This window comes from Lontra canadensis, unplaced genomic scaffold (genome assembly GCF_010015895.1).
Source record: "Lontra canadensis isolate GAN:19392208 unplaced genomic scaffold, GSC_riverotter_1.0 scaffold35, whole genome shotgun sequence".
Taxonomy (NCBI): Eukaryota; Metazoa; Chordata; class Mammalia; order Carnivora; family Mustelidae; genus Lontra; species Lontra canadensis.
Window position 1 is genome coordinate 7,311,119 of NW_022631029.1, and position 27,099 is coordinate 7,338,217.

General features: G+C 60.4%; 1 protein-coding gene across 1 annotated transcript; it reads right to left on the bottom strand.

The window, feature by feature from the left end:
• Positions 1-359: 359 nt before the first annotated feature.
• CELSR3 (cadherin EGF LAG seven-pass G-type receptor 3) lies at positions 360-25,850 on the bottom strand. The gene is given in 36 exon segments (XM_032867970.1): positions 360-2,087; positions 3,439-4,327; positions 4,715-4,915; positions 5,452-5,610; positions 5,858-5,973; positions 6,235-6,383; positions 6,478-6,594; positions 7,045-7,171; positions 7,603-7,682; positions 8,106-8,218; positions 8,389-8,563; positions 8,775-8,981; positions 9,070-9,196; positions 9,444-9,611; positions 10,212-10,312; positions 10,314-10,387; positions 10,765-10,920; positions 11,259-11,454; positions 11,674-11,883; positions 12,109-12,203; positions 13,619-13,720; positions 14,044-14,227; positions 14,527-14,647; positions 14,744-14,885; positions 15,034-15,205; positions 15,595-15,711; positions 16,272-16,457; positions 16,882-17,051; positions 17,142-17,267; positions 17,534-17,697; positions 18,230-18,387; positions 18,495-18,583; positions 18,965-19,080; positions 19,300-19,525; positions 19,906-20,556; positions 22,072-25,850. Coding segments are annotated over 36 exon segments (9,960 nt in total). The 5' UTR covers positions 25,820-25,850; the 3' UTR covers positions 360-2,059.
• Positions 25,851-27,099: the final 1,249 nt, after the last annotated feature.

Below are 27,099 nucleotides of genomic sequence, written 5' to 3' on the forward strand. Positions count from 1 at the left end.
CAAGGGCAGTTCCTAGAGGTGGTGGAGCCCTGGCCAGAACAAAGGCTAGGTTAGAATTGCAGGCCCTGAAGACCAAGTCATAGTGCTGACACCTTGAGGAGAGAGGGTTTCCCTGGCGCCTTACTTCCAGCACCTGTGCTCATACTTCAGGCCCCTGATCACACGGCACCAGTCCAGAACTCAGGGTGAAAGAGATAGGAACCTGTTCCAAACGTCAGATGAAATTAGCTAAAAATAGCTGAATATTGAGGGGGGGCAGCGCTCAGATTTCTCCCAAAGGTCAGGTTGGTTTGAATAATTCATAACCACCCTTCTATCCCACCCACCCCACTCCCACCCCCAAACAGAAAGAGGCAATAACCATTTTCTATAGAAGTTTAATCCCAAAACAGAGCGCGGCTTCACGGAACAATTTACACAGACAGGGAAAGGGGCCAGTGGGCTGGAGCAGGGGATCCCCGGAGAGGGGCATCTATAGAAGCTAGGACATAGCAAGGACAACCCCTTCTCCCCACAGTGGGCCCCTCAACCCTTCAAGGGCTGGGGTCATTCTGGGTAAGGAGAGCTGGAGTCCTGGCTGGCAGGATTTGGCACCAGTCAGCAAAGTAGAACTTTTAATCTCCTTGGAAACTGCCTCCCAGGAGTGTGTGTGGGGGAAGGGGGGTGTCTGCACAGACCCCCTACAACCCTGCACAACCCATGGTTCCTAGCTATTAAAGGAGCCTACTCTGGAGGCCTTCTGGGTCTGCTGTTCAACAGGGGGCTCAGGGCTGACCTTTGGCCTGGCAGAGCTAGGAGCTAGAAACCCCTCAAGATGGCCAGGTCCAGGGTCCTCCAGCCCCTCTCCTGCCCTCTCTATCTTTTACTTGTAAACAAAGGGGGGGGGACCACATTTTCAACTGTAAGCAAAGTGTAAAAATTTAAAGTTTTAAGTTGTAAACAAAGTTTTAAAATGTTTTAAATCTTGTCCTGTAAACAAAGTAACAAAATCTAAAAGTCCCCAGTTCTGGGTGTCAAAGTAATAAAAGAGAGGTTTGTGAACAGGGTCCTAACAGTCATTTTTCCCTTTAGAAAGGAATAGAATAGGGTAGAACTAGCAGCCCAGGTGCCTAGGGCCAGGGAGGGTCCTGTAAACATGGGAGGCAGTGGCACCTACATTCTGTGTCTTCAACTCTCTTATTTCTGCTCCCCCTTGCTCCCCTGCCTCCCCCTACCCCTAAGAAGAAATTCTAGCACAGGGCAGTGTCAGGGAATCCAGTGGGACCATAGACAACATTTGCCGGAAGCAGGGGCTGGCAAATGACCCCCTGGTCCACCCTCTCCAGGAATGTCTGAGTAGAGGCCTGAGCCCCTCCATGCAGGAGAAAGGGAAGCCTTGCTCTGTAAACATGACACGTGCAGCGCCCCACAGCATCAGTCCTAGGTCATAAGGCAGTAAGTGGCAGGGACTCCACATAAGAAACACACACATCCACGGGGAGGGGCAGCACGAGCAAAAGCCCCATGAGGAGGTCGGAGGACCCCGGTTTCCAAGACCAACCCCCAGTCCCTGAAGTTTGGCCCTTGGGGCATCTGAGAAAGAGCAAGGATCAATTCTGTACTTTGGGCCCTAACAATATTCAGATCAACGGGCGGGGGGCTATGTGCCCCTCCTCTCTGAATCCACCCCAGTAAGATGAGAGGAAAGAGTGTGTGATTTGCCAGGGACCCGAATGGGGCCAAACACTGCACCTCTTACCCTCTGTCCCCTTCCCCCTCCCAGCCCAGCCTCAGAACCCCGGAGACAGAAAAGCTGAAAAATAACATAAGCATATCTCTCTGGTTACAAAGGTACAAAACGTATAAAAGTCCTCCTTTCAGGTCCCTCCCCCTGCACCTGTTACACAGGCTCACACGCTCACAGACAGAGCGAGGCGTCTCAGCACTGTGACAACAGGAGAGCAGGGGTGGGGGTTGGGGTGGGAGGCTGCCTTGGGATCAGCCCCCAACTCCTGGAGTCTCTTCTGTTAGCTCAAATCCTCCATGGCCCTCAGCCGTTCCTAGTCCAGAAGTCTGCCCCTCAGGAGTGCCCCTCGCTTCTGGGAACTCTGTAGAGTGGAATGCAATGGTCAGAGGTGGTTGGGGAAAGAACTCAGTCAGGGGCCTCTTGGCCTCCCCCACGGCCTGGCCCCCCACCATCTCCCTCCTCCCACAACCCCATCACCTTTTCCTCTCACTCCCCAGCCCCCTTACACCCATTCTGGGGTTCTCAGACCCCTTCACCCCTTCTGCACCCTGAGACCCATCAGCAAATCCCCCTGGTCCCCTGTCGTCTCTCTAGGCGCTCAGCAAGCACCTGCTGTGGACGAACACTATGTTAGCTCTTGGCAGATTTGGCCTCAAGAAACCTCCACATCTCAGTTACTACAGACCCATTTTACAGATACAGAAACAGAGACTTGGGGAGGTCAAGAGTGACTCCAAAGCCCAAATCCCCGCACAGTTCCCCAGGAACTAACCCCCCACCAGCCTGACATCAAGGCTAGCTGTAGTTGAGCCCAAGCAATACTCCTAGCTCTCCCTCAGCCCTGCGTCCAGCACCCTTCCAGAGTCCCTGGCACAAGGCCCTAAGCTACCTGCTCCTCCTTCCTTTCTCCTCCTCTGACTCCCCTTGGGTTCTATTGGTCTCCTGCCCCACTCCTGGGTTCCCCCCGCCCAAGCCTCCTTTTCACCCTGCAGACCTCCATAGAGCCTGACCTAGCTCTTCCTCCTTCCTGAAACTCAACTCTTCTCTTGGCTTCCAAAGCCTGGCAACCCCTGGTGCCTCCCCACTCCCTCTCCAACTCCTGTGTATCCAGTGGCTTTCTGGGTATGGCTGCTGCTCCCTGCACTTCCAATGGCACGCGGGCCCCTGAGATGCACCAGATCCCAAGGTGTGCTCCACCCTGCAGTGCCTAGAGGCACGAGGAACTTCACATTGACTAAATAAATACATGGGTAAATGATTTACTTTCAAGATTAGGGCTTCAGCCTGAATGAGATGCCCCCATCCCGGCACCACTTCTGGCCCCTCCTTGTCTGTTACCACCTCCTAGGCAAAGCCTCCCAAGCCATGATCCCTCCTTTCCCCCTTGTCCCTTTTTATACCATGTTATCTCCTCCTTCTAGGCCTTGGCTCCTGCTCTCACCCCCTCCACTAGCTCAAGCCCTTTGGAAGGCATTTCCTTCACTTCCCTAGCCCGGGAGGTGCAGGGGAGGGAGGCTGGCAGCACTCAGACACCCGGCGAGTCCCTTCTAACCACACCACCATTCCCTGCCTGTGGCCCGCTGGCTGCACCGAGCCTGGGTTAGCCCACGCTGCCAACCCACACCCCCATTCTGTGGCAAAACACAGGGCAGGGTCCTCGGAGGGTGCCCTAAGCTGATGAGGGTGTGGGCAGGTGGCCACATCCTGCTTACTCTGAGTCTGGAGACAGCTCCGAGATGCTGTGGGACGTGGCAGAGCGTGGTGTGGAGGGCCCAAGCGCAGAGGCTGTGGCAGAAGGCGTGGCAGTGGTGTGAGGGCCCGAGGGCGTGCTGGAGGACTGCACAGAGGAGGAGAGAGCTGAGGAGTTGAAGGAGGCCAGGATAGAAGAAAGAATGTCCAGCTGCTCTGTGGAGGGGCCGTGGCTAGGGCCACTGGCTGGGTCCTCCCTAACTCTGAGCAGCTGTGGGGGTGGCCCGAGGCCTTCTCGTGAGGGGTGCCGGCTAGGCACATGGTCCAGCGGCTCCCCTGAGTTCGATCTCCTGGACAGAGAATCCAGGGGCCGGGATGGCAAGAGGGGGTCCCTTGAGAGTTGCCGCTGGGGAGACAGGGACAAAGGCGGGGGCTGTGGGTCAAGGTCCCGGGCACTGTGGGGCAGGGGCAATGTGTTCAACCACTCGCAGGGCGCCCCTGGGTCCAGAGCATCTCGTGACCCGAAGCGGCCGGCCCTGACCCCAGGGTAGTCCCTGGGTGGCTGCCTCCGTGGGAGGGTACTGCCCCGATCCCTGGGCTCCAGGCGTCCTGGCCCGGCATCCAGGCGTTCCTGGGAACCCGGCCGACTCAGGGGACGAAGAATGGGGGCAGGGGCGTCCTCCAGTCGCTCACGGCTCAGCTGCCGCCGGAGGAGCAGGTCCAGCTGTTCTCGAGAGGAGTAGCGGCTGGCTGGCTGTGAAAGGCTGCCTGTGGCCCCTCCGGCATAGACTCGACCATAGGAGGCGGCTGGCACAGCGCGGTGGCCTAAGGTGGCTGCGCGGCACCAGGACAACTCAGGAGCGCCTCGGGTCTGTGGCACCAGTGGGTACTGCAATCGGTTCTTTAGGATGCCTGTGTGAGGGACAAACAGGAGCCAGGGTATGTATGGGTGGGCGGGGGCAGACACTCCCTGGGTCTAGGGAGGCAGCTGCCCCTACAATCCCTCTGACATGGGGCTGGGGGCAGAAACCCCTTAGGGAGCGGCAGAGGCAGCCCCTAGGGATTCCGTAGTGGCAGCAGGACAGAGCTCAGAGTGGGGAAGCAGCAATCCTCTGTCAGGACAGAGTCTGTCCCCATGGTGCACGAGTAGGGCAAACCCCCCTCACTTGAGATCAGAGGACAAACAGCCCCCAGGACCTGGCAATGCAGGCCAGGGTCAAAGGCCTTAGGAATCCCCTGGGTTGGGGTAGAAGCTGTCCCTCAGTTCCCTGAAGTATCCACCAAATTCAGGGATTGTACCTTTCCTCTGGCGCTGGGCCCGGCCCAGGGAGGTTTCATCTCCACTGGTCAAGGCCAGGTCCGGCTGGTTGTTGTTGGCTGCATCCTTGCTGGTGTCCAGCCCCAGGCGTCTTTCAGAGCCCCAGGTCTGCAGAGCACAGGGAGTGGCCTCGCACCCCCCCAGGGCTGGCCAGTAGGACAGGAGGTCATTGCCATCCACATCTGGGGAGCCAGAGCAGGTTACAGGAGCCTCTGAGTTGACCCCACTGTTACTGCCCCCACTCCCCCAAGTCTGACCCTCTTGCTAATGAAACCCTGGTTGTTCTGACTGAGCAGAGGTAGGAATGAGTGGGCGTCGCTCAGAAATCAGTGGAGAGGATTGCAGGTGAGCCTGTCACTCAAGAGGTGGACAGATACTAGGGGTGGGGGAACTTGGTGGCTGAGGGGCCAAGAAGAACCCTGGAAGAACCAACCAGTTTGAACCCTAACCCTCAGGGAAGAAAAGGGGCTGGAGGAATGACATGTCACCCCGTAACATCTGACTTTGACCTTGTTACCCGGGCTGTTCCCAGGTCTCTAGCCAGCAGAACTGCTAGGAAGCTGGATGGGGAGAGGTGTGAGGGCGCCCGGTGATGACCCCACGTTCCCAGTAGGTCAGTCCCAGGAAGCCTCAGAGAATATCAGTGTCCCTGGGTCACACCCAAATGGAACAGGGGGTGTCTCTCTTGGTCACTGATGGGGTCAGAGTATCCCCTCACCTTTGGGGTGAGTGAGGAGCCTCTCACTCTGGGCCGCGCGGCGGAGTGGACGCTGGAAACGCCCGTGGGTCCGGCCATTGTCCTCGCTCTCCGAGGATGGGATGGACAGACTTCTCTCCTCCTCCAAAGACAGGTCACTGTCAGAGTCAGAGTCTGCGGCTGGAGTTGGGAAGGTCAGAAGAGGGAAAGCACATCAGCGGCTCGGGAAGGCAAGGAACTTGGGGTTCAGCAAAGAGCCTGGGACTGAAGGTCTTGTGGTGGCTACAGTAGGGAGCTGGTGCAGAATGGCTGGGACTTGGCAGGAGAACCAGGTGTCCCCCGGTGCAGTGACCTGAAGGGAGCTCGCCCCACCACAGTCAGCTGCTGCTCTCAAGAAAGAGAAATGGGGGAGAGATCCTCCGCCTACCTCCACCGGCATCTCGATGGAACATGGCCACGTCCAGGTCAGTGGGGCCAGCATGAGCCTGGAGGCTGTGGTCAGTGTGGTCAGCAGCTGAGCCGTGTCGGACCAGGACGTTGTCCCTAGAAATGCAGGAGCGGCCCCACCCCCACCGTCAAAGAGGGATGTGATGGGGTGCTTTGGAGGCTGGGGTGTCTGTGCGCACACAGGCCAACTGCTGTGGAACAGCTCCGAAGGCACCTCTGGGTGTGTGGCCAGAGGCGTATGGGCCCAGGTGCCAAGACAGGCAGAGCTGTCACCCCGGGACCTGGAACGCCCACCTCTGGTCCAGTGGGACCAATCTGAGCTGTAGAGACCCTGCCCGAGAAGGCCGCTCTGCTCACCTGAGGTAGCCGCGGCCCCGCTGGCTGTCTTGGTCCTGGGTCCGGCCAGAGCGGGCACTGCTCACCGAGGACACAGTAGAGGCACCCAGGGTGATGCGGATGAGGCCACTCTCTTCAAAGAGGGCCGTGTTGTTGTAAGCCCCATGCCCCTGCAGGAGGTGGGCGCCCACAGGCATGTGAGCCGGCTCTGCAGAGGCCACCTGGGGCCCCCGCCCCAACTCCCCGGCCCCGAGAGCCCCTCACCGTGCCCGGCACCGGCCTCGCTTCCTCGGGAGCTGCCTTCCTGCCCAGACAGGCTGGTGTCCAGGCTGCCCGAGCATCTGCATTCAGGACACAGAAGAGCAGCAGCACTGCCAGGCCCTGGGCCAGCGAGGGTCAGTGTGGGGTCAACGAGGGGTTAGCGAAAGTCAGTGAGAGATCAGAAATGAGTCACAGGTCAGAGCAGGGCCACCGGGAGGGGGCAGTCGGGGCTGGGAGAAGTCACTGTGGGTCAGCAAGGGGGACCAGTCACTGCAAGTTAGTGTGAGGGAGTGAGGAGCCCAGGGCTGACCCAGGAAGGGAGTTGGGGAAAGTCTTGGAGGCAGCGAGGGCTCAGAGGGGCACAAGTGACCAAGTCGGTGGAGGTCAGTGTGCACCAGTGAGCGGCCAGGAGCCGCAGTGCTGGAGAAGGTCAACCCAGGATGGGCAGCCCGCCTATCATCAGCCACCCAGCAGGAGTCAGCCCTAGACCAGGGCTCGAGGGCCCGCCCAGGGTTGGGGCCACCCAGCCGAAGCCCCACCTGGCCCAGGGCGGGGTGGGGTGCCGGTTACCTGGAGGCCGCAGAGCGCGGCATGGAGGTAGTGGAAGGCCAGGACACTGTGGTTGACCGCCAGGAGGCCGAAGAGCCAGGAGGCACTGACCAGGAGAAGCAGCAGGAAGCAGCTGCGGAGGCTCCCGCTGTGGAGCATGGGAGGACATGGGGGACATGCAGATGTCACGCGGGGCTCAGGTAGGGGACACACAGGGGACATGGAAGGACAGGCAATCACACAGGAACATGGCAGTTTCAGGAGGACATGAAGGGAGATGAGAGGTCATCGAACAAACCAGGAGGGTGCTTAGGGAGCCACGAGGGGACACGGGGGTGCTATGAGAGAAATGTGGAAGACAGGGGGGCAATGCAGGGGGTAGGGAGCTAAGTGAGCCACCCAGGCCACGGGAGCCTCTGCGGAGACAGCAGGGCAGAAGCACATGCAGGGCTGGAGGGTGATGGGGGCACCAGAGAGGGACCACAGGCCAGGGTGGGTAGGTCTGCGTCCTGTGCCCAGAATCCCAAGTCCAGCCTGCCCAGGAGAGGACCCCCCACCTTCCCCAGCCAGCCGACTCACAGCACAGAGGTCTTCTTGGCCTCCCTCTGCCCCGTGGAGCAGGTTGTGCGGGCAGCAAGGAGAAGCATGGTCCCATTCATCTGGACCCGCGGCCAGACATGTGGAGCAGGGGCGGGGCAGAGAGAGACAGAGACAGTGAGAGAAAGAGAGCGACAGGGACAGAGAGAGACTGAGCCATACAGAGAGGCAGAACCAGGGAGAAACACGCACACGATCAGATCAGAAACAGAGAGGTCCTTAGACACAGAAGAAGCCCAAGGTAGGCAACCAGGGAGGGACTGATAAATGGAGAAGGAGGTTCACAGGAAGAGGCAGCTGAGTTCCTGACCCAACACCTCCCATCTCTGCACCAGGGGAGCAGAGGACAGAAGTTGGGGTAGAGCCCTGCAAGGCTGCGGACTGTCACCTGGCACCCCTCCACGGACACTGCCACACCTGCTGCGGGGCCGTGCCCTGATACCTGCCATGGCACACCTGGGTGGCCTCAGGTGCAGCCCACTCACCACGACGACCAGGATGACGGGGCCTGCAAAGCTCCAAATGAGGGGCTCGTGGATGGAGATCCAGCAGAAGTCAGGGTTCCCATAGCCCTCAGGATCCAGGCCCACAGCAAGGCCTGTCAGGGAGGATAGGAATGACAGAAGGGGTATGTTCTAGAGTGGGTGCCCCTTTCATGCACAGGGAGAAGTTGAGGGGGAGGGCGGAGCAGACGGCATGGGGGACTGAGGTTGGGTAAGGATCAGGAAGGGGAGTGCGTGACAGAAGCCAGGGGTGCGGAGCCCTCACCCAGCAGCACAGCGGGGACGCCCCAGCCCAGGGCGTGGTAGAAGCGCATGGCACCACGGTCCACGTTGCGTGGCTCCACCTGCATACGGTAGAGGTGCAGGCCATGCACGAGGAGCCACGCGAAGGTGCTGAGGAAGAAGTAGTGCAGGAGGATGGCGACCGCCGTGCACACCAGCTGAAGGCAGGGGGAGAGGGGCGTCAGCACCGCTTCCCCCTCACCCCGCGCCTCAGACCCCTAAACCACGGCACCTTACCCCGGCGTCCTGCCCTGACCCCGGGCGCCCCCACCGGAGCCTCCCTGACCTCTGACCCTGAGCTTTGGCTCCAGGACTTCCTGGGCTGGGTGGTGGCATGAGGACACAGGCCCCCTGGCCCTGACCCTGCACCTGGTTGTGGGTCCTGTGGATTCCCAGCAGGAAGAGAAGCTCGGCCACGCCCAGGGCCGCCGCCACATTGGCATGGATGCCACGCATGTTGGACTTGAGGCTGCGCAGGCTCAGCAGGACAGCGGCGGTCAGAAGCAGCGCGGCCACAGACACTGCCATGACCACGTGTGTGAACACCGCCAGCAGCTCCAGGTCACCCTCCAGCCGCTGTGGGGACAGGGACGGTCGCTGGGGCGTTGGACAACCCTGCCCTTTGGCCTGTCCACATTCCTCAGCACCCGGAACACAGTCCCACCTCACGGGGGGAGGCGTCCATAAGGACCCCAAAGGTGCCTGTCCGGCTGCAGCGACATCGGGCGTGAGACCCGTTCCTGTGCACCAGCTCGCAGTCCCGTGCTGTCCACATGCCGTGTTGGTCCGCCCTGCAGCCACAGGGCAGTTAGACCTACCATCCCTTGCGGCACTGCCCTGTGGCCAGGTGGAGGCGGGGGCAGGGGTGGTTTGTGACAGTTAGTTGGGGTAGGGGGGGTGGGGGTGGGGCCGAAGCTGGGGAGCAGCATTCCTCATGGGTCTGGGTGCACAGGGACATGGGTGGGAGGCCACCCAGGGCAGGCAGGGTGCTCCAGGGGCCACCAGGGGACCAAGGGTTCCCGGAGCGGAGGTCCTCACGGGCCAGGTGGGTCCCACTGCACGCAGATGGCCTTGCTCCGATTCGCTGTCTGCAGGAGGCGGAACTCCAGGCTGATCGGGGACTCCAGGACACCCCTTAGGAAGTTGCGTCGGTGGAACACAGCCACACTGACCACCGGGGAGTTCATAACAGGGTTCTGGGGGAGCCTGAGGAGACACCCGCCTGGGCTCGGACACCGCTGACCTCCCCAAGCTCTGAGTACCTACACCTCACGGTCTTCACGCCGTTGGCATGGCTGACCGAGTCCGGGACGCCCCAGGGCAGAAGCTCTTTCTGGGCCACTTCAAGACCCTGAGTCTGGTGGCCTAGATGGGCTGCCACGGTTCCACATAAGTGGCAGGCTCTCTACACCACGAACTTCAGATCCACTGCCCGCCCTGGGGTCTGCAGCCTGAGCAGCTTCAGACTGTTTGCCTTAAAGGCCCTCCCTGACAGCCCCCTCTGACCTCCGCCCGCCAGCCTGTGCTTGCCAGTCTCTGTCAGCCAGTTTGCCTGTCTGCACCTGGCTCCCGTACCCCTGCTTTATGCAACCGCCCCCACTTGTGGCTCTCAGTCTGTCTGTCACTGTGCACAACCCATGGACATGAGTCACAGGGAAGAGGCTCCCAGGGTCTGGGCACAGGAGCTGTCTCAGGACGACGGTGAGCCTGTTCATTTGCCCACCAAGAAAGGGGTGCTAGCCTGGGTCGAAACTTGCAGGAAGCTCAGGGGTGAAGGGCCTAGAAATAACGCCTTCCCCATGGTACCTGGCTCCCCGGCGCTCGGCCTGGAACTGGGCAGGGAGCAGCCCCCCCAAGGTGCGGTAAACGAGGAGGATGACAATGGAGATCCCAGGCTCCGGCTCGGGCTCCGGGGGGGGCTGGAGGAGGGGCCGCACTTGAGGTAGTGGAGTTTTCCATGCTGCTGCTGCTTGTGGACAGAGCTGCGAGGGGAGGGAGAGGAAGCACCGTCAGTGGCCTCTGACCCCAAGCACCCACAAACCCAGCTCTGAACCAACCAAACAGCATCAAGCACGGGAATCTCTTTCCTGAAGGCCTAGGACTGAGAGATGGGAGGAGCAGAAGCCCATGTTCCCTTCATCCCCAGTGCTGGATCCTGAGTGTCAAGGCCTGGGAGAGATCATCAGGAGTGAGGGAGAGAATCTGGCAAGGTAAGAGTGCTATGGGGGTTGACATGGGAGGGTCTCTTGCAGGGGTCTGACGTGGGGCAGGTCTGGCTGGGGGCAGGTGTGGGGGGACCGGCAGGAGCAAATGGGCAGGGAAACAGGAGCTGGGCCAGGGGTCAGCCAAGGGCTCTCACCTTCAGGCGGGGACGGCCGTGGGGACTGGGAAGGCAGCAGCACGTGTGTGTGAGGGTCCCAGGCATCCTGGCCCCGGAAAAGGTTGCTATGGTAACGAGGGTAGCGACGGGTCCCCCGGGTGGGACTGGGGTGCTCCATGCGATCAATGCTGAGCACTGCCCAGGAGGAAGACGGGTAAGACCCAACCAGGATCTCCTCCCCACGCTGAAGGCCCCACACCCTCCTATCCCCATCCCGTACCCTCGTCCCACAAGCCATCGCTTCACGGCTACCAGCACAGAGCGTGTCCCTGCAAAGCAGCTGAGGGAGGGGGCACAAACTCCTGCCACTGACATTGACATCCATGTCCCCAGCCCCTCCGGCCTCCAGGTCCTTGCCCCTCCCCGCCCCCACCCCCCACGGGCTAGCTGCCACTGACGTTGACATCCATGTCCCCAGCCCCTCCAGCCTCCAAGTCCCTGCCCCGCCCCCCCACGGGCTAGCCGCCACCTACTGATGTTGGGTGTCACCAGCCCCACGGGATTCAGGTACGTGAGCTCCATATTCCTGGCCAGGGTGGCTGCGTACTCCTCCAGATGCTGCACCAGCCCCGCGCTGCCTGGGGAGCCCCCGGGGACCCGCTGCCCCAGGGCTGCCCATAGGTCTCCGGTCTCCGGAGCAAGCAGCGCAGAGCCAGCCCACAGCAGATTCTGGAAGGAGGGAGATGAGAGCAGGCTCAGCAGCCTGAGGACGTGTGAGATGGGCAGGGCGGGGCTCAGGGGTCTGGCTGGGCAGTCAGACCCCAGCAGGCAAGGGGCTGGGTCAGGAAAGGACAAGGGAAGAGGGACAGCCTGGGCTTCCAGTTCCCCAGGGTCAGGAGAGGACTGAGCAGGGGTCCCTGGGATGGTGAGCACAGGGCGCGGCCCTACCTCATTGAAGTGGGCGTCCTGAGTGGCTGTCAGCCCGAAGCCCTGCTGGTGGCTCTCGAAAGCCAGCAGGTGGGCCAGCAGCCGGGCGGTGACTCGGACGTCCTGGCTAAAGTAGTGGTCTGTGCGGCCGGTCACCTCCCGCAGCCTCTGAGCCAACTTCTTGGCCTCCACCGTGTCCAGGGCGGTCTTATTCAGCTCCAGGCCGTCCAGCTGCCGGGACAAAGATGGGCATGGTCACTCTCTGGTCCCTTAAGCCTTTCTCAAAAGCTTCACCAGAAGAGGGGTTTGGACAGATTAAAGGGCAACCAGGAAAAGTCCAGGAGGTCCAGGGCTGGGGCATGAGGCCTTAGGGCCCAGCACAGGCCTAAGGAGGCCAAGGCCAGGCCAAGGGCCAGTGCAGGTCCTGAGGGCAGGGTCAGGTCTGGGCAGTCTCACCAGCAGGTTGAGTTCTCGAAAGGCAGGGGAGGTACAGTTGAAGAGGTCAGGCTCCAGCCAGCCCTGGTCCTCGTCACACAGCCGCATGGCAACACCTAGGGGCAGACAACCCCTGTCAGGCCCAGGGCCTGGACACCTTCACTGAGGAGGTGAGCACAGCACCATCCCCTAACGCAGGGGGAGTTCTGAGGCAGAGACCGGAATAATCGGCATCTGTGGCTGGACCCCTGGACACCGCAGCCCCAGCCCCCAGCCCAGGCAGGTCCTAGCTGCCTGTCCATTAATTCTAGAGGGGGTCTGTGGGCCATTGTGAGCCACTGGTTACATAAAGCTGAGTACCAAGGCTTTCTCTGTCTCTCTTTCTTTCTCCATCTCTCTCTCTCTCCATCTCACGCACACATACATACACACACATATACATACAAGCAGAGGCCAGGCCAGGTTCACAGACATGTGGCCCAGGGCAAGCACACATACGTGTACCAGCACTCACATCTGCACACACATAGATATGTGGACCGGGACAAACACACAGACACACGTGCTCTCTCATGTACCCACACACAGACATGCTGACACAGACCAGGTTTTCCAGGGGTATCATGTGACCAAAGTGAGGGTGGGGTGACAGTTCTCATACCAGTTTTAACTGCCCCAGTGGTGGACTCTGCTGCCCTCTCTCCCTCGTCTGTGCGACTGGGATGAGAACTGATGTGGGCCTTAACAGAGCTTATAGCCACTAGCAAGAGGGACCGTGACTTAAACACAGAACCCCCTCCCCTGCAAGACGGACTCATAGACACGTGCACAGGCACAGAGACACACACACACATGAGCATGCAAACACAGACCATGTCTGTCCAGCCACTGTGAAGACCTCAAGCAGCAGGGAGGGTTCTGCGGGGACCTCAGGCAGTGGGGAGGGGCCCTTAGGCAGTGGGGAGGAGTCTAGAGGGTCCTCAAGCAGAGGGGAGGGGTCTTTTGTGACCTCAGACAACAGGAAAAGCCCTGAAGACCCTGGGAGCTGAGGAGGGGTCTGCAGTGATCGCAGGAAGTGGGGAGGGGCCTGAGAGGAGTTCAGGCAACAGAAAAGGGCCCCCCGTATCCTCAGAGAGTGGGAAGGGGCCTCCTGGGACTTCAAGCAGCTGAGAGTAGTTTTCAGAGACCTCGGGCTGCAGAGGATGGGTCCGCAGGGATTTCAGGCAGCAGGAGGGGTCTGCAAAAGCTCTGGCAGTGGGGGGGGGCAGCACACCTGAGCAAACACGTACCCCTTACCTGCACCCCGCAATCCTGCCCAGAAGCCAAGAGAAACAGACGGAGGCTCAGTGAGGGCATGGGGAGGGACCCAGAGCCCCCAGGAGGTAGTGAGGAGCCCACAAGGACCCCCTCCCTGACTCCCACTTCTTTGCAGGAGCAGGGCCACCCAACTCAGGAAAAGAAGTAGCTCCAGCAGTCAGAGGACAGGCCTACTCCCACCCTCACTGATGCCCCTGCCCACCCAGGTACTCACCCAGCGCCCCCCGAGGACAGGGCACTGAAGCCAACATGCCAAACTTGGTCTGGGGCCACCACACACCAGATCTCAGGGACTTGGGACAGGCATCATAGAGCACTAGGGAGAGAGGAGGCACTGAGGCAGACAGCCGGGGGCTGAGACCAACGATAGCCACACCCACGGCTCCTCTACCACCCACAGCAGACCCACCACCCACCACCCACCACTCCACTGCTGACCTTATTACAGGAGCTGGCCTATCAGATTCTGTGACAAGTCATTGAAGTACGTGGGGGCAAATGTGGTCCCTAGTTGCCAGTGGTCTCCTTTAGGAAAAACCTTCCAGAGCCCCTAGCTAGGGAGCCAAGCCGGCGAGGCGACTTGGTGGCAGCAGGCCAGAGGCGGCCCTCTCTATGTGGCACTGCATGGAACCCGCTCACCTCGGCAGCCGCTGGAGGTCACCTCTGCAAAAGGACTGTCACAGCTGTTGCACTGGCGGCCAAGGGCTCCTGGGCGACAGGGGCACTGCCCACTGTGGGGCGCACATGAACGCGAGGTAGAGCCCACCGGGTAGCAGTCACACGGAAGGCAGGAGTCACTGCCCCGCGGTCGGTAGTGGAACTCCTGTTTGAGAATGGATCAGGGAACTGAGGTCAGAGATCAGGGCTTAAGGTCAGGGCCTCAGGCCTGGGGAATGAGTGGAATCAGGGGTAATCAGGGGAATCAGGCCGGAAGGAAGGTTGGACTTCAAACAAAACATAAGGGAGAGATCAGATGTCAAGGACAAGAGGCGGCAGTTAGGTGACAGGACAGAGTAAGACGTTAGGGCTTCAGTCGGGTAGCAGAGATGAGCAAGTTGGATAAGAATCACAGATCATGGCTAGAAAAAAATTCAAAGGTCAGGGGTCAGGGGCCAGGAATACCTTGCAGTGACACTGCCCATTTGTCTTATTACAGTTGGGGTCAAAGCCCTTGTGAATGTCGCAGTTGCAGGGGCCACAGCTTGGGCTCCCCCACCAGCCCCGTGGACACTGCTGGTCCATCCTGGAGGGAGAGGGCCAGGTGAGATGCCGCCACGTCTCAGTGACCCTCCCCACGCCCCACCAGGTCTTTCCATCATCTCAGCCTCCAGCCCCTCACCTGTGCTCACAGTGGTGCCCAAAATAGCCGCCCGCACAATCGCAGGTGTAGCCATGGGGGGCTCCTGGAAGGTGGCGGCAAGACCCCTGGTTCTGACAGGGATTCAAGAGGCAGGCGTCCACACACCCTGGGCCATAGTAACCTGCAGGTTGGGTCAGCAAGCTTAGGACACCTGGCCACAGCATGAGCGGAAGAAGGCACCTGTTCTTTCCATACCTGCCTCCTCCAGGCTCTTCACCATGAGCCCCTAGTTCCTACCCAGATCACTCTACCCTACCCCCAAGTCACACCTGGCCAGCAGGTGCAAGAAAAGGTCTGCCAGAGGTCTCGGCAGTCCGCGTGGGGTGGGCAGGGGCCAGATGCACAGGCATTGGTCACGGCACAACCAGGTTCCACATTCACTCGGTGGCTGGGTGAAAGCAGGGCTGGGGATCCCGAAGGCGTGGAGCCGAGCCACACCCCCTGTGGACAGAGCCACCAAGGTGTGAGACCCATGTCAAAGCACCCCAGTCCCTGCAGAGCCAGCCACCTGATCTGATGACCCCTGACATGCAGTCTCCCTCAGGCACCCCAAAAGACCCAGTCCCTGACCCCCAACATCCCCAATTCAGCCCCCCCATGGGACCCCTAATCATGCTGTTCCTGACACAGATCTCTAACGACCCTTGATAATCTAAGCTAGATCCTCACCTCCAACAGTTCAGAAAGGCCTGACTGTCTCTGATGGCTCTGGGTCACATCCCTCCCTGTGCCAACCCCTACATGGATGCAGCTTTTCAGGTCCCAAAGCGCTCCTAACCTCTGACCACTCACCCTAATGGCCCATACCATGTTCCCATGCTGAACCCCACCTGGATACAGCCAACCAGACCCTGAGGAACCTCCTCTTCACTGCTGGGGGGCAGGCCTCCCACATGGAGTCGCTTTACTTTCAGACCCTGCAGTTCACTCCCCACTGCCATGGTGTCCTGGGGGAGGAGGACAGTCAGCACTGGGGGTGTGGGGGCACCTGATGGATCCCTGCCCTGCCCTGCCCCAGAGTCAGTCTTGACCTTGTCCTAGCCCTGCACAGCCATCCTCTGTCCCTCTGGACCAGGGGAACAGTCTGGGAATGAGCAGCCCCTGAGTATGGAGGACCCGGCTGGAGCATGAGGGATGCATAATAGCAAGGTTTCGGTCAAGAACTGGGCCCAGACAGGCCTCTCTCCTGGACCCAAATAGAACCCTGACATTTCATGGCTTTGAATTAGGGAGGTCAGGGCAATGAGCAAAGGGGGTTTCCAAGAGCTCAGGAATATCCCGGCTGCAGAGGTACCCCAAGACCAGACCAGAAATCTGCATATCCTCTCTGACATGAGCAGGCCTGGCAGCAGAGCAGCCTGGCTGGCAAGGTAGGCTCCAAGCAAGGGTATAACGAGGGCACTGCAGGGAGAGTGCGGTACAGTGGAGGGAACCGAGAGGAAATGGACTGGGGAGGAGGTCTAGTGGGAAGACTGAGAATGGACTACCGCAGAGTCAGAAATCAGACCTGAAAGAGGCTAAAGTCCAATGAAACCATGAGGACATGATGGCCCCGCCGGCCCCCTGGCTCCTCCTGCAATTCCAGCCGCAGATCGTGCCACCGGCCATCACTGACAGTCACCTGGTCCAGGAGGAGGTGGGCAGCACGGCCCGAACCCCTGGTCACCGTCACGGACAGCAACCCCCGATCCAGCTGCAGATAGAGAAGCACAACCCTGGGGTCAGCGGCCCAAGATGGGCTGGGGCTGGGAGTGTCAGGAGGTGAGGTCTGGGGGCTCAGATGTCAGCACCGCAGGGTCAAGGCTATATTTAGCACACAGGGGATTGTGCCCGGGGATGTCATGTTGCTGAGAGGGAAGTTAGGGGCCAGACGTCAGGGTCAGGGGTTGGGGATCAGTGCAGCTAGCACAGAAGAGATATGCTGGGGCCCTGCACCTGCAGAGGATATCATGGTGGGAAGGAAGGTCAAGGGCTAGGGTCCAGAGCAAGGTCAAATACGGTCAGGACAGCTGGTAAGAGTATGCAGGATGACCAGGTTCAAACCCAAAGGAGTGTTGCTGGCGGTATCTGAAGTTGAGAACTGGGGGTCGAGGGAGGGGCCAGGAGGACAGACACACCTGACAGAGGAGCGTGCTGTGTGGCCCAGCCTGCACTTGCATCAGGACCCCCTGCGTCGCCCGTGTACGAAATGCCAGGCCCAGGTACCACGGCACAGACACAGCCATGTCATTTCCGAAGTCCCAGCTCAGTGTGCCATTGCCTCGGAAATGATGGGGATGGGACATGGCTGAGGGGATAAAAAGAGCAGGATCACAGGCCCCACCTCAGGAACAGACCTTACCCTGCAGGCCCCTCTTGCCCCGTGCTGCCCACTCACTGAGCCTACAGTCTTTGCCACCGAAGCCCACGGGGCAGTCGCAGCTGAAGCCGCCCCAGCGTTCTGAGCAGAAGCCGCTGTTCTTACAGGGGCCCGAGTCACAAAAGTGCAGCTTGGCCTGGCAGCCTGGGAGAGGAAGGCACATGGATGATGTGAGAACATGGGGGAGAGCGGGGGGCACGAACGCTAGACAGGACACGGGGGTCCAGAGGGGCCAAAAGTGGCCACGATTTCCGCCCTGTGTTCTCTCAGGGTGGAGTTGGAAGGAGGTGGGCCCTAAAGGCTAGGCTATGACACAGCACTCGCCCACAAAGGAAACAAGGGTAAGGTCAGATGTGGAATCACTCCACGGAGCCCTCCACCCCCCTCTCTAATACGGGGCCACGGACTACCTGCCATGGTGCCGTTGTTCGCGACAAAGGCTGCCATGTCCACTCGGCGGCCATCAATGTACAGGTCCCTCATGCAGCCAATGAAGTCCTTGTGTGACACGGGGAAGTTCTCGGGGAGGTTGGGGACACCCCCCAGGAGCAGAGGGCCCGTTAGGTCCAGGGACCTGGGGATCAGGGGTCCGCATCATTGTTGGGATGGGGGCCAGGGTAGGGTGGTTCCTGAGGGCCAGAGGAAGTGTGTGTGGGGAGGTAGGACTCAGAGGGTAAAAGTGATTTAGGGGGGAGAGTAAGGCCTGGTTAGGGAAGAAGCTGGGGTCTAACTTCGGTTGTAGGGGTGCACAGGAGAGCTCATGATGCACAGAGGGTCTAGGGAAAGGTGATAGAGGGGTCGAGGGCTAGGATGAAAGAGTGAGGCATTTGGGTGGTTGGTGAAGAGTCTGGGGTGCCAAGGGGGGCTGTGGCGCATTAAAGAGAAGCAGGGAGCATGCACACTGGGGACTGGGGACCTGGGGAACATGTGCAGGAGTGGGGGGTCTGGGGTAGAACACAGGGATGGAGCTAGGGTGAGGTGGGTTTTCAATGTCCTCAGGGGGAGAGGGAAAGGGTGATCTGGGGAAGGGTGGGGAGTGGGACATGTGAAGGGGTGGGTTTCGGCAGGCAGGTAGAGGGCATGGGGATCAGGGGCTGGGGTCTCACTTCTTGGAGCTTGTTTGCACGCCAGCAGCCGCACATGAGTAGTTGCCAATGTCAGCCCCGAACTGCAGAGCCACGGCCACATCGCAGTCATCCACGCTTAGTACAGCCACCTTGTCCTTGGAGGGGCCCTGAGCACCCCCCAGGGCATCTGTCCGGGGCTAGAGACCCAGGCACACCACTCAACAGGATCCCCAGGGTGACCCCTGAAGGGCAGAACCTGGCCTCCCAGCTCCCCTCACACTCCCATGCCAAGGCTAGTGCCCACCTTGTTGTAGTAACTTAGATGCACTGTGTGCCACTGTCCGTCACTCAGGCCCCCTGGAACTGTGGGGCTGACCACTGTGTTGGACTCACCTGTGGGGAAGATACACGTGGCAGGTTGTCTGGAGCTGCCTAGTTGCCTCTCCCTCCCCACCCCCAGTCATAGAAACACAGCTACTCCCAGGATGTAGCATATGGTCCTGGATACATCAGATCAGTCCCATCCACTAGTGACCGCACTGGCTGGACCAGAGTGTCTCCAGACAGATAGGAGAAGCACACACATTGGACAGATGGACTTTCCCCCAGGGAATGGCTAGGACGTCAGATCCTCACTGATGTCTGTTTAGCATGGAAGTAGGTATTGAGGAGGTACAGTGAGGCAAACCTGAAGGGACTTGAGGCTCACACCCCCCCAGCCATCTCACCCACACTTGTACACCCGCCCCGACACACATCCATGGAAGCACCCACCCGTGGAATAGGTAAGCCGCACTTGCCCGGCCACGAGCTCCAGGGCCAGGAAGTCGTGCTTCTCGTTCAGGCGCCCGTTGTAGAAGAGCAGCCCACTTGGCTGCACTGTGGCAAACCTGGGTGGGGTGGACACGGAGCGATGAGAAAGGATGCCGTGACGTCAGGGATAGTGCAGTGACGTCAGGGACAGTGCCGTTCCAAGACAACCCGGTGGGGCATCCCGGGAGGGGTGGTGTCCTGTGGGGGATCAGGATGGGGCAGCTGGGAACTGAGTCGGGTCTTGGAGGTAGCAGGGACAGCGTGGAGGCGCGCGGTGATAAGGGGCTGGCACCTACGAGAGGGACAGCGTGAGGTGGAAGCGCTGTCGCAGGCCACGGAACATGACGAACGAACTGGGAGGGAAGGAGCGCGCTGCCACTTCGCAGCGCGGGCCCTCAAAAGCGCCGCCCGCCGGGCACTGGCAGCGGAAGCCGCCGTCGGGTGCGTCGGCACAGGTGCCCCCGTTGCGGCAGACGCCGGGGACGCAGCGTCCAGCCTCCGTGTCCAGCTCACAGTCTTCTCCTACGGGTCACACCGCGGCAGGAGGTCAGCGCCCCGCCCGCGCGGACTCCAGCGGGCCCCGCCCCTCAAAGACTCCCAGCCCTCTGAAAGGGCGAGCTCCCTGTGGGCACGCCGCCTGTCAGCGTGGCCCCTCCCCGCGTTCTCAGAGGCACGACCACGCCCCAGGGCCCGCCCCCTCCAAGGCCACGCCCCTCCAAAGCCACGCCCCCTTGACAGCCTCAGTCGGGACGAGCGAGGCCCCTCTCTATTCCTTCAGCGCCTCAGGCTCCCTCAGGGCCCGGCTCTACCACTTCCGGCCCACTCGACTCCGGTACGCTCAAGACTGCCGCCGCACCCTCACCCGCACTGTAGTTCCGGCCCCAGCTCCGCAGCCTGCCCACCTGTGAAGCGCGGCCGGCACACGCAGGTGTAGCCCCCCTCGCGCCGCGCGCAGGCGCCGCCGTTCCGGCACGGGTTGGAGTAGCAGAGGTCCAGCTCTGTCTCGCAGAAGTCTCCTGTGAAGCCGGGCGGGCAGCGGCAGCGCAGGCCTGCGATGGGCTGGATGGGTCGGAAGAGCGTGGAGGCCGAGGCTAGGAAGGGCGCGGACGAGTCGAAGCGCAGCACCGACACGCACTTCATGTAGTTCTCACACGGCTCGCGCAGGCACACGTTGTCGTCGAAGGGCAGCACGTCCAGGAGCGAGCGGGCGGCAAGGGCCGCGCGGCGCACGTATAACTGCTCTTGCAGCTCCTCGGAGCTGAACCAGGGACCCGCAGCGCCCGCCCCGGCCCCGCGTGGCGCCAGTGCGGAGAAGCTCACATTGAGCACGGTGCCCCCCACGTCCGTGTCGTTCTGAATGTTGAAGATGAAGACGTCCTCGGCGGGAGTAGCAAGCACCGAGGCCACGCCTTCCAGGAAGTGGCCCAGCAGTGGTGACAGGAAGCGCTCCTGCCACATGTTCTCAAGGCGCACGGTCAGGCTGTTGGCCAGCAACTCCTCGGTGATGATGACCACGCGCAGCACACACTGCGCTGTCACGCTGTGCAGCCCATCTGCGGGTGGGGATAGGGACAGAGGTCAGTGTGGGCTCAGTGGCGGCCCCTCCCTGGAACTCAGAGGGCTGGGGTCAGTGAATGCCCAGACCCCCAGCACCTCTGAGTCAGCAGGCTGATCTTGCCAGGCACAGGGCATCTGGGGCTTGGGACCAGCTCCCCCAGCATCAAGGAACAAAGTTGCTGCTTCCTATCCCCTCCCTCCAACATCAGCAGAGATCTGAGCCAGCCCATGGGTCAGTAAGTCATTCATCCAATAGCACACAAGAAGATCCCTAAGTGGTCAATAACCCACCCTCCTCCAGGTTGTCATGGTCAGAAAGACACCCTCACTCAGAAATTAAAGAGCTGCCAGGGCCACTGACAACCCACCCCTACCCCCCAGCTTCGCATAGACAGGAAAACATCCCCTCAAAGAGATAAATGGGGTCCTAGACCAAGGATTACCCCTCCCCTATCTCTGGTCAGCAAACTGCTTTCCCACGGCACTAAAAGGGGCTCTGGCCCTGTGGCCACTCAACCCCATCCCACAGAACCCTGGCTCAGCAAGCTCCCTCTCTCCAGGAAGGTCTTAGACCCTGGCCACCCACTCCCTCCTCAGCATTCTTGGATCAGAAAACTGCCCATCACCCCAGACCTGGGTCCTGTGATCTCAGTGGCCACCTTTCAAAATGAGGACAAGCTGCTTATATATCTTGTCCCCAGGCCCTAGTACACATTGAACGCTATCTAAGGATTGGTTGTTGAGTGAACTGAGGGATAATGAAGGCTGTGCCTCCTTTGGCAGAGCCAGGAGTCCATGCTCCAGAACTGGGGAATGAACACCAGCAGAAGCCCAGCTCCCAACCTCTGGAGCAGCAGACAGAATTGCCAGAGGCTCTCCCACTTGATGAACCCTCCTGTGAGGGAGTGTTTGTGAAAGTCTGGGGCTGGAGAGGTAGAAAAGAGGTAGGTGGGGGCTCTGGACATATTCCTGAAGGGCTGGGCTGGAGTCAGCCTCTTAGATGGCAGCAGGGCCAATGTATGCCCACTCTTTGTCTGAAGCTGCCAGAATAAGCTGCTGCTCTTGACCATTGAGCTATTGGCCTCCCTCCCTGTACAGATGAAGGTCAGTTCGGACCCAAAGTTATGCTTCATCTGGACAAGGGTGTGCTGTGAGCTGACTGGCCCATGCTGGCTTTTCCTGTGACCTCCTCAGCATTAACCCAGGACCTGCAGCCTTCTGGGAGTGGGGGCACTATCTCTAGTGTAGTAGGCAGTTCAGATGGTCTTTATGGGGTCTGCTAGATGTCCTAGAATCTCTGGGGTTCTGTGGAGTCTACCAAGACCCTAAGCAGAGATTATGTGAACTTAACCTGTGAAGTCTATGGCAGATCCTGTGGGATGCAGGAACCCAGCACTTTAGGGATTCTTGGAAGGCTTGGAAATCCTTCTTGGTTTGAGGTGCCCTGTGGAGCCCGTAAGGCCCTGACAGATTGAGGTCACTGGGTCACCTGTCTGCCCCCCATCCCTTACCTGTGACAGTCACCAACATGGAAGCTACCAGTGGGCGGTTGTTGTCTAGCTTGCGGCTGAGTCGAAGCTCCCCGCTGGTCTGGTTGACCACCAGCAGCTGCAGCTCATTGCCCCGCTCGAAAGAATAGAAAAGGTGGTCAGAGACATCAGGGTCATAAGCTGGGATGCGTCCAATAACACCTGAGGGGAAGGTGTCTGAACGGTTGGATACATAGTTGTTGAAGAGGATCTGGAAGTTGTTGAGCACAGGGCTGTTGTCATTCTGGTCAACCAGGCGGACGTGCACAGTGGCCCGACTGACCAGAGGGGCAGACGTGGCCTGCACCACAATCACATATTCCTGGCGAGCCTCGTAGTCCAGGTCAATGAGTGCAGTCAACTCTCCAGAGAAGATGTCCATTTGGAATAGCTCGGGGATGTTCCCTTCCACAATCTGGTACATTATGTGGGCATTGGGGCCTTCATCAGGGTCTACTGCTGTGATCTGAGCCACCACGGAACCCACGATGCTATTCTCCTTCACTCGCACCTCAAACTCCTCAGCTGGGAAGACAGGTGCATTGTCGTTTACATCCTGCACCGTTACCTGGATGCTGACTGGAGTCCGCAGTGGGGGCACACCTCGGTCCACTGCGTAGGCAGTCAGTTCATAGACTGGCACTGCCTCCCGATCCAGCCGCCTCACTGTGCGGACAATACCAGAGGTGGGCTCAATAGTAAAATCTCCATCCCCATCTTCCCCATTCTGGAAAGTGTACTGGACCCGGCCATTGGCATGAGCATCCCGGTCAGTGGCTGAGATCTGCAGGACACTGGTGAAAGGTGGAGCATCCTCGGATACCAGCCCCGTGTAGTGGGAAGCCACAAACTGTGGAGCGTTATCATTCACGTCATTGACCATCACCTCCACGTAAGTGGTGTCTGCCTTCTGTGGGATGCCATTGTCCCGGGCTGTGATAGCCAGTGTGTAGGTCACCTGGTCCTCATAGTCCAGGGGAGCCTGTAGCGTAATGGCCCCCGAGTCTGCATCAATTCGGAACTGGGGCAGGTTGTCCTCCAGAAGATAGGTGATACGGGCATTCTCACCCACATCATCATCAGAGGCACTGATGACCACCACAGTGCTACCCACTGGCCGATCCTCATTCACGCTCACAGAGTAGTGAGCACTTTGAAAGACGGGCCGGTGAGTGTTGGCATCTGTGATGTTGATGTGCACATAGCAGTGATCATGAAGGGCACGGTCAGAGGCGGTTAGCACCAGTTTGAAGTAGCGTTCCTGCTTGTAGTCCAGTGGCAGAGCCAGTGTCACCAGTCCTACACCCCCCTGGGTGCTGATGGCAAAGCGATTCCGGGTGTTGCCACCTGTGATCTGGTAGCTGATGGCACTGTTGGCATCACGATCTACAGCGGTCACACTGACCACGGTGGTGCCCACAGCTGCATCCTCATTTAGCCGTAGGTGGTACTCCTTCATTGTAAACTCGGGCCGATTGTCATTAACATCTAGTACAGTTACTGTGACACTGGCTGAGGCCGAGAGTGGGGGTGTGCCATGGTCTCGGGCCTCCACACCAAAGAAATAATGCTCCACAGATTCACGGTCCAGGGGACCACTCACAGAGACCCAGCCAGTGGCACTGTTTATCACAAAGGGCATATCAGGTGCCACACCAGTTAGGGAGTACTCCAATCTGGCATTCTCCCCGTGGTCTGCATCCACTGCCTGAATGTGGATGACTGAATGGCCCAGGGGTGCGTTTTCCAGTACAGAGACCTGGAAGGGTGTGCTGACAAAGATAGGAGTATGGTCATTGATGTCCACTACCTGGATGCTGGCCAGGCCTGTGTTGTTGGACAGTGGTGGCCGGCCCGCGTCTTGCGCCCGGATGCGCAAGGCATACTCTCGCTCGGCCTCAAAGTCCAGAGGTGCTACCACTTGGATCTCACCCGTGAGGCTGTCAATTGCGAAATGGCCACGGCTGTTGCCGCTGATGATGTTGTAGTGCACCAGTCCATTGGCATCCTTGTCCCGGTCGGTGGCTGTGACGCGCAGTACCACCGTGTGGGGGCGCACATCCTCGCGCACCTGCGCCACGTAGCGCTTCTCGCTGAACTGGGGCGCGTTGTCGTTTTCATCCAGCACCGTGATGTGCACACGCACAGTTGCAGAGCGCGGCCCGGGCTCTTGGCCTTGGTCGCTGGCCTCCACAACCAGCTCGTAGCTTTCCATGTGTTCGCGGTCCACGCGACCGCTGGTGCTTATGAGGCCAGACCGCGGATCGATCTCGAAGGCCGCGGAGGCCGCGGCGCGCGCAGCTGGCGGCCCCACGAAGCGGTAACGCAGATTGGCGTTGGGGGGCGCGTCTCCGTCTGTGGCACGCAACTGAAGAATGGGGTAGCCCTCCTCCACGTTCTCCCGAAGCGTCTCCCGGTATTGCGCCTGCTCAAACACCGGCGCGTGGTCGTTGCGGTCGGCCACTGTAACAGCCACCATGGTGGTGGCCGAGAGGCGCGGCGAGCCGTGGTCCTGCGCCGTCACGCGCAGGTAGTGCCGTTCCATGCTCTCGCGGTCCAGAGCAGCCTCTGTGCGGATGAGGCCGCTCAGTGGGTCAATGCTGAACAGCTCCAGCGAGCGGCTGTTCATGAGCGCGGCTAGCGAGTAAACTAGGCGACCGGCCTCGCCTGCGTCCGGGTCCTGCGCCACTACGCGTAGCACCGCGGTGCCCGCAGCCTCGTTCTCGGGCACTAGAGCCTGATAGTTGTACTGCGGAAACTGCGGGTGGCGGTTCGCGGCGCGACGGGGGCGGACCCTGCTTGCTGGGGGTATTCTCCAGACTCTAGGCCGAGCCGGGACCCCCGGGGGGCGCGGCCCGGGGCGCTGCGGAAGGAAGCGGCGGCGGAAGAGGCTACGCGAGCGCATGCGCTCGGGCGTCGGCTCGGGAGCTGTCCGAGACTCGCGCGGTGCTGAACCAGACTCGGGAGCTGTCCTCTCTGTGCGCGGTGCTGAATCCAGCCCAGGGCCAGATCCCGCAGCCCTGGGGGAACAGTCGGGCTGAGAGACTGTTCTCTCCGCTCGAGATGTTGCAGTTCTCTCGCTCTGACCCCTGCGCCTCGGCGCCCACAATTCCCCGCAGCAACGCATGGTTCCCACTTTTTTCGGGGTGCCTCTCCTAGCATTCCTTGGGGAGGACACAGGCTTGTAACCACGGGGCCGAACCAGAAGATCGGAAGGGAAGGGCGAGCTGTTCTCCAGGCTTGGGACCCCTGGGGACATAGCCTCTGGAGAGATACTATCTCTTCGCAAGGGTCCTGTCTGACCGCAAGAGGAGACCTCTGTGCGCCAGCATAAGAGAGACCCTGGTCCCTGTCCTGTTTCTCTCCCGCGGCTGTCTAATGCCTGGACCCCATATTTCGCCCCTAGCCCCGCGTCCGGATGCTTAGGGGGCCCTCGACCACTCTGGGCGCTTTGCCTTCCCCCTCGGAGCCCCACGAAGACAGGCTCCCTGACTTCCAGACCAGGCTCTCCATCCTCCTGGACCCCGGGCGTTTCGGGACAAAGAGCTAAGGCTCCGCCACCGGTCCGCGCCCCTGGCCCCGTAGCGGCAGCTACTCCTGGGTCCCAGCCTTGGCCCCCGTCGACCCCCAGCTCCTCCCGACTGAGAGGGAACAAAGAGAAGAGGAGAAGGAGCAGGAGTAGTGGGGTCGTCGGCCCCCTGAGACTCCACCACGGCGGCCGCCTCGCCATCACCCCCCGCCTCCCCACACGGCCTCCACCGCCCCTCGCCCCTGTCCGGGCCTTGGGCCCGCCCCGCCGCTCAGGCCCCCTCCCGGGCCCCTGCCGCCGCCCCGGTCCCCCGCCTCTCGGCCTGTCGCTCCGCGCCGCCTCCGCCGTCTGGGCACCATCTACTCCGCGGCCAGAACCCCTTTGGCATGCGGCCCCGGCTTTTGCCGCCCCCACCACAGCATCCCCGACGCTGCTGCCGCCTCCCGCCGCTCCAACATGGCTCCCGGCCTCCGCGATGGTTCGTTCCACCTCTGCCCCGAAGCCCCAAATACGGTGGTACAGTCCATTGCGCATGCCGATTCTGACTATTGAAGCTATTGCCGCCATCTTTGTTAGGGGCAAAGTGCAACTGCTGCCCGCGGTGCTGAACAGGGCTAGAAGGTTCGCCGTCCCTGGATCCATCCTCCTTGCTCTGAGCCACCGCCCTTACCCTCCTTCTTTCTTCTAGGCGTGGTCCCCCATCCTTTCTTCTACTTGCAGGTCTTTTGTCCTCCTTCCTGAGGACTCGTTCCGAACACTGTCCTAGATTTTGGTCTTAAAATGTGGTGCCCATGATGTGCAGAGAGCGTTTTCCTGACTCTTGGCAGGGGTACTATGTGCAATCCTGGGGGTGGAAGGGACGTTGACTGGATGGGGACTTGGGACGCCAGACCCAAAGTTAATAGCTTGAACTGTTCGATCAGTGAGTATTAACTCATGAAACATGTCGCGACCATCTGCCTGTTTGGAGCGTCTCTGCAGATCAGGGACTGTAGGTGACCCGCCCAAGGCACGAGTAGAGACCAAACTCTTCTCTGCCTTGCTGGATCCCAGCAGTCTCCCGCGCTGGGGACCCCTCCACTGGAGGCTATACCCTCCTCCAGGCCGCGGGTCTCGAGTGCTCTGGGATGCCACGTGGAGCCCGACGTTGCCACAGGGCTGCAGCCACGGCTTCCTCGGATCCCCGCCCCTCGCCCGCCACGACCGCGTCCCTTAACCCCTTGAAGGGACTAGCGGAAGCTCAACCCTCCTCCCACGATTCAGTACAGTTCTCCCAGCGCGGAGCAACTCCGACGCCAATCGGTCCCAGCTGGCCAATGGACAGACACCGCCAAATGGACGTCACAGAAAACGACACCAGGTTAGGGGAGAACTATTGGCACAATGGGAGGCTCCGCCCCCGACGGCGGACTCATTGTCTGAGGGGAGGGTTCTGTGGCTTCCAGGATGGCCGGAAGAGATAATCCCGGAGGCTCTCTACG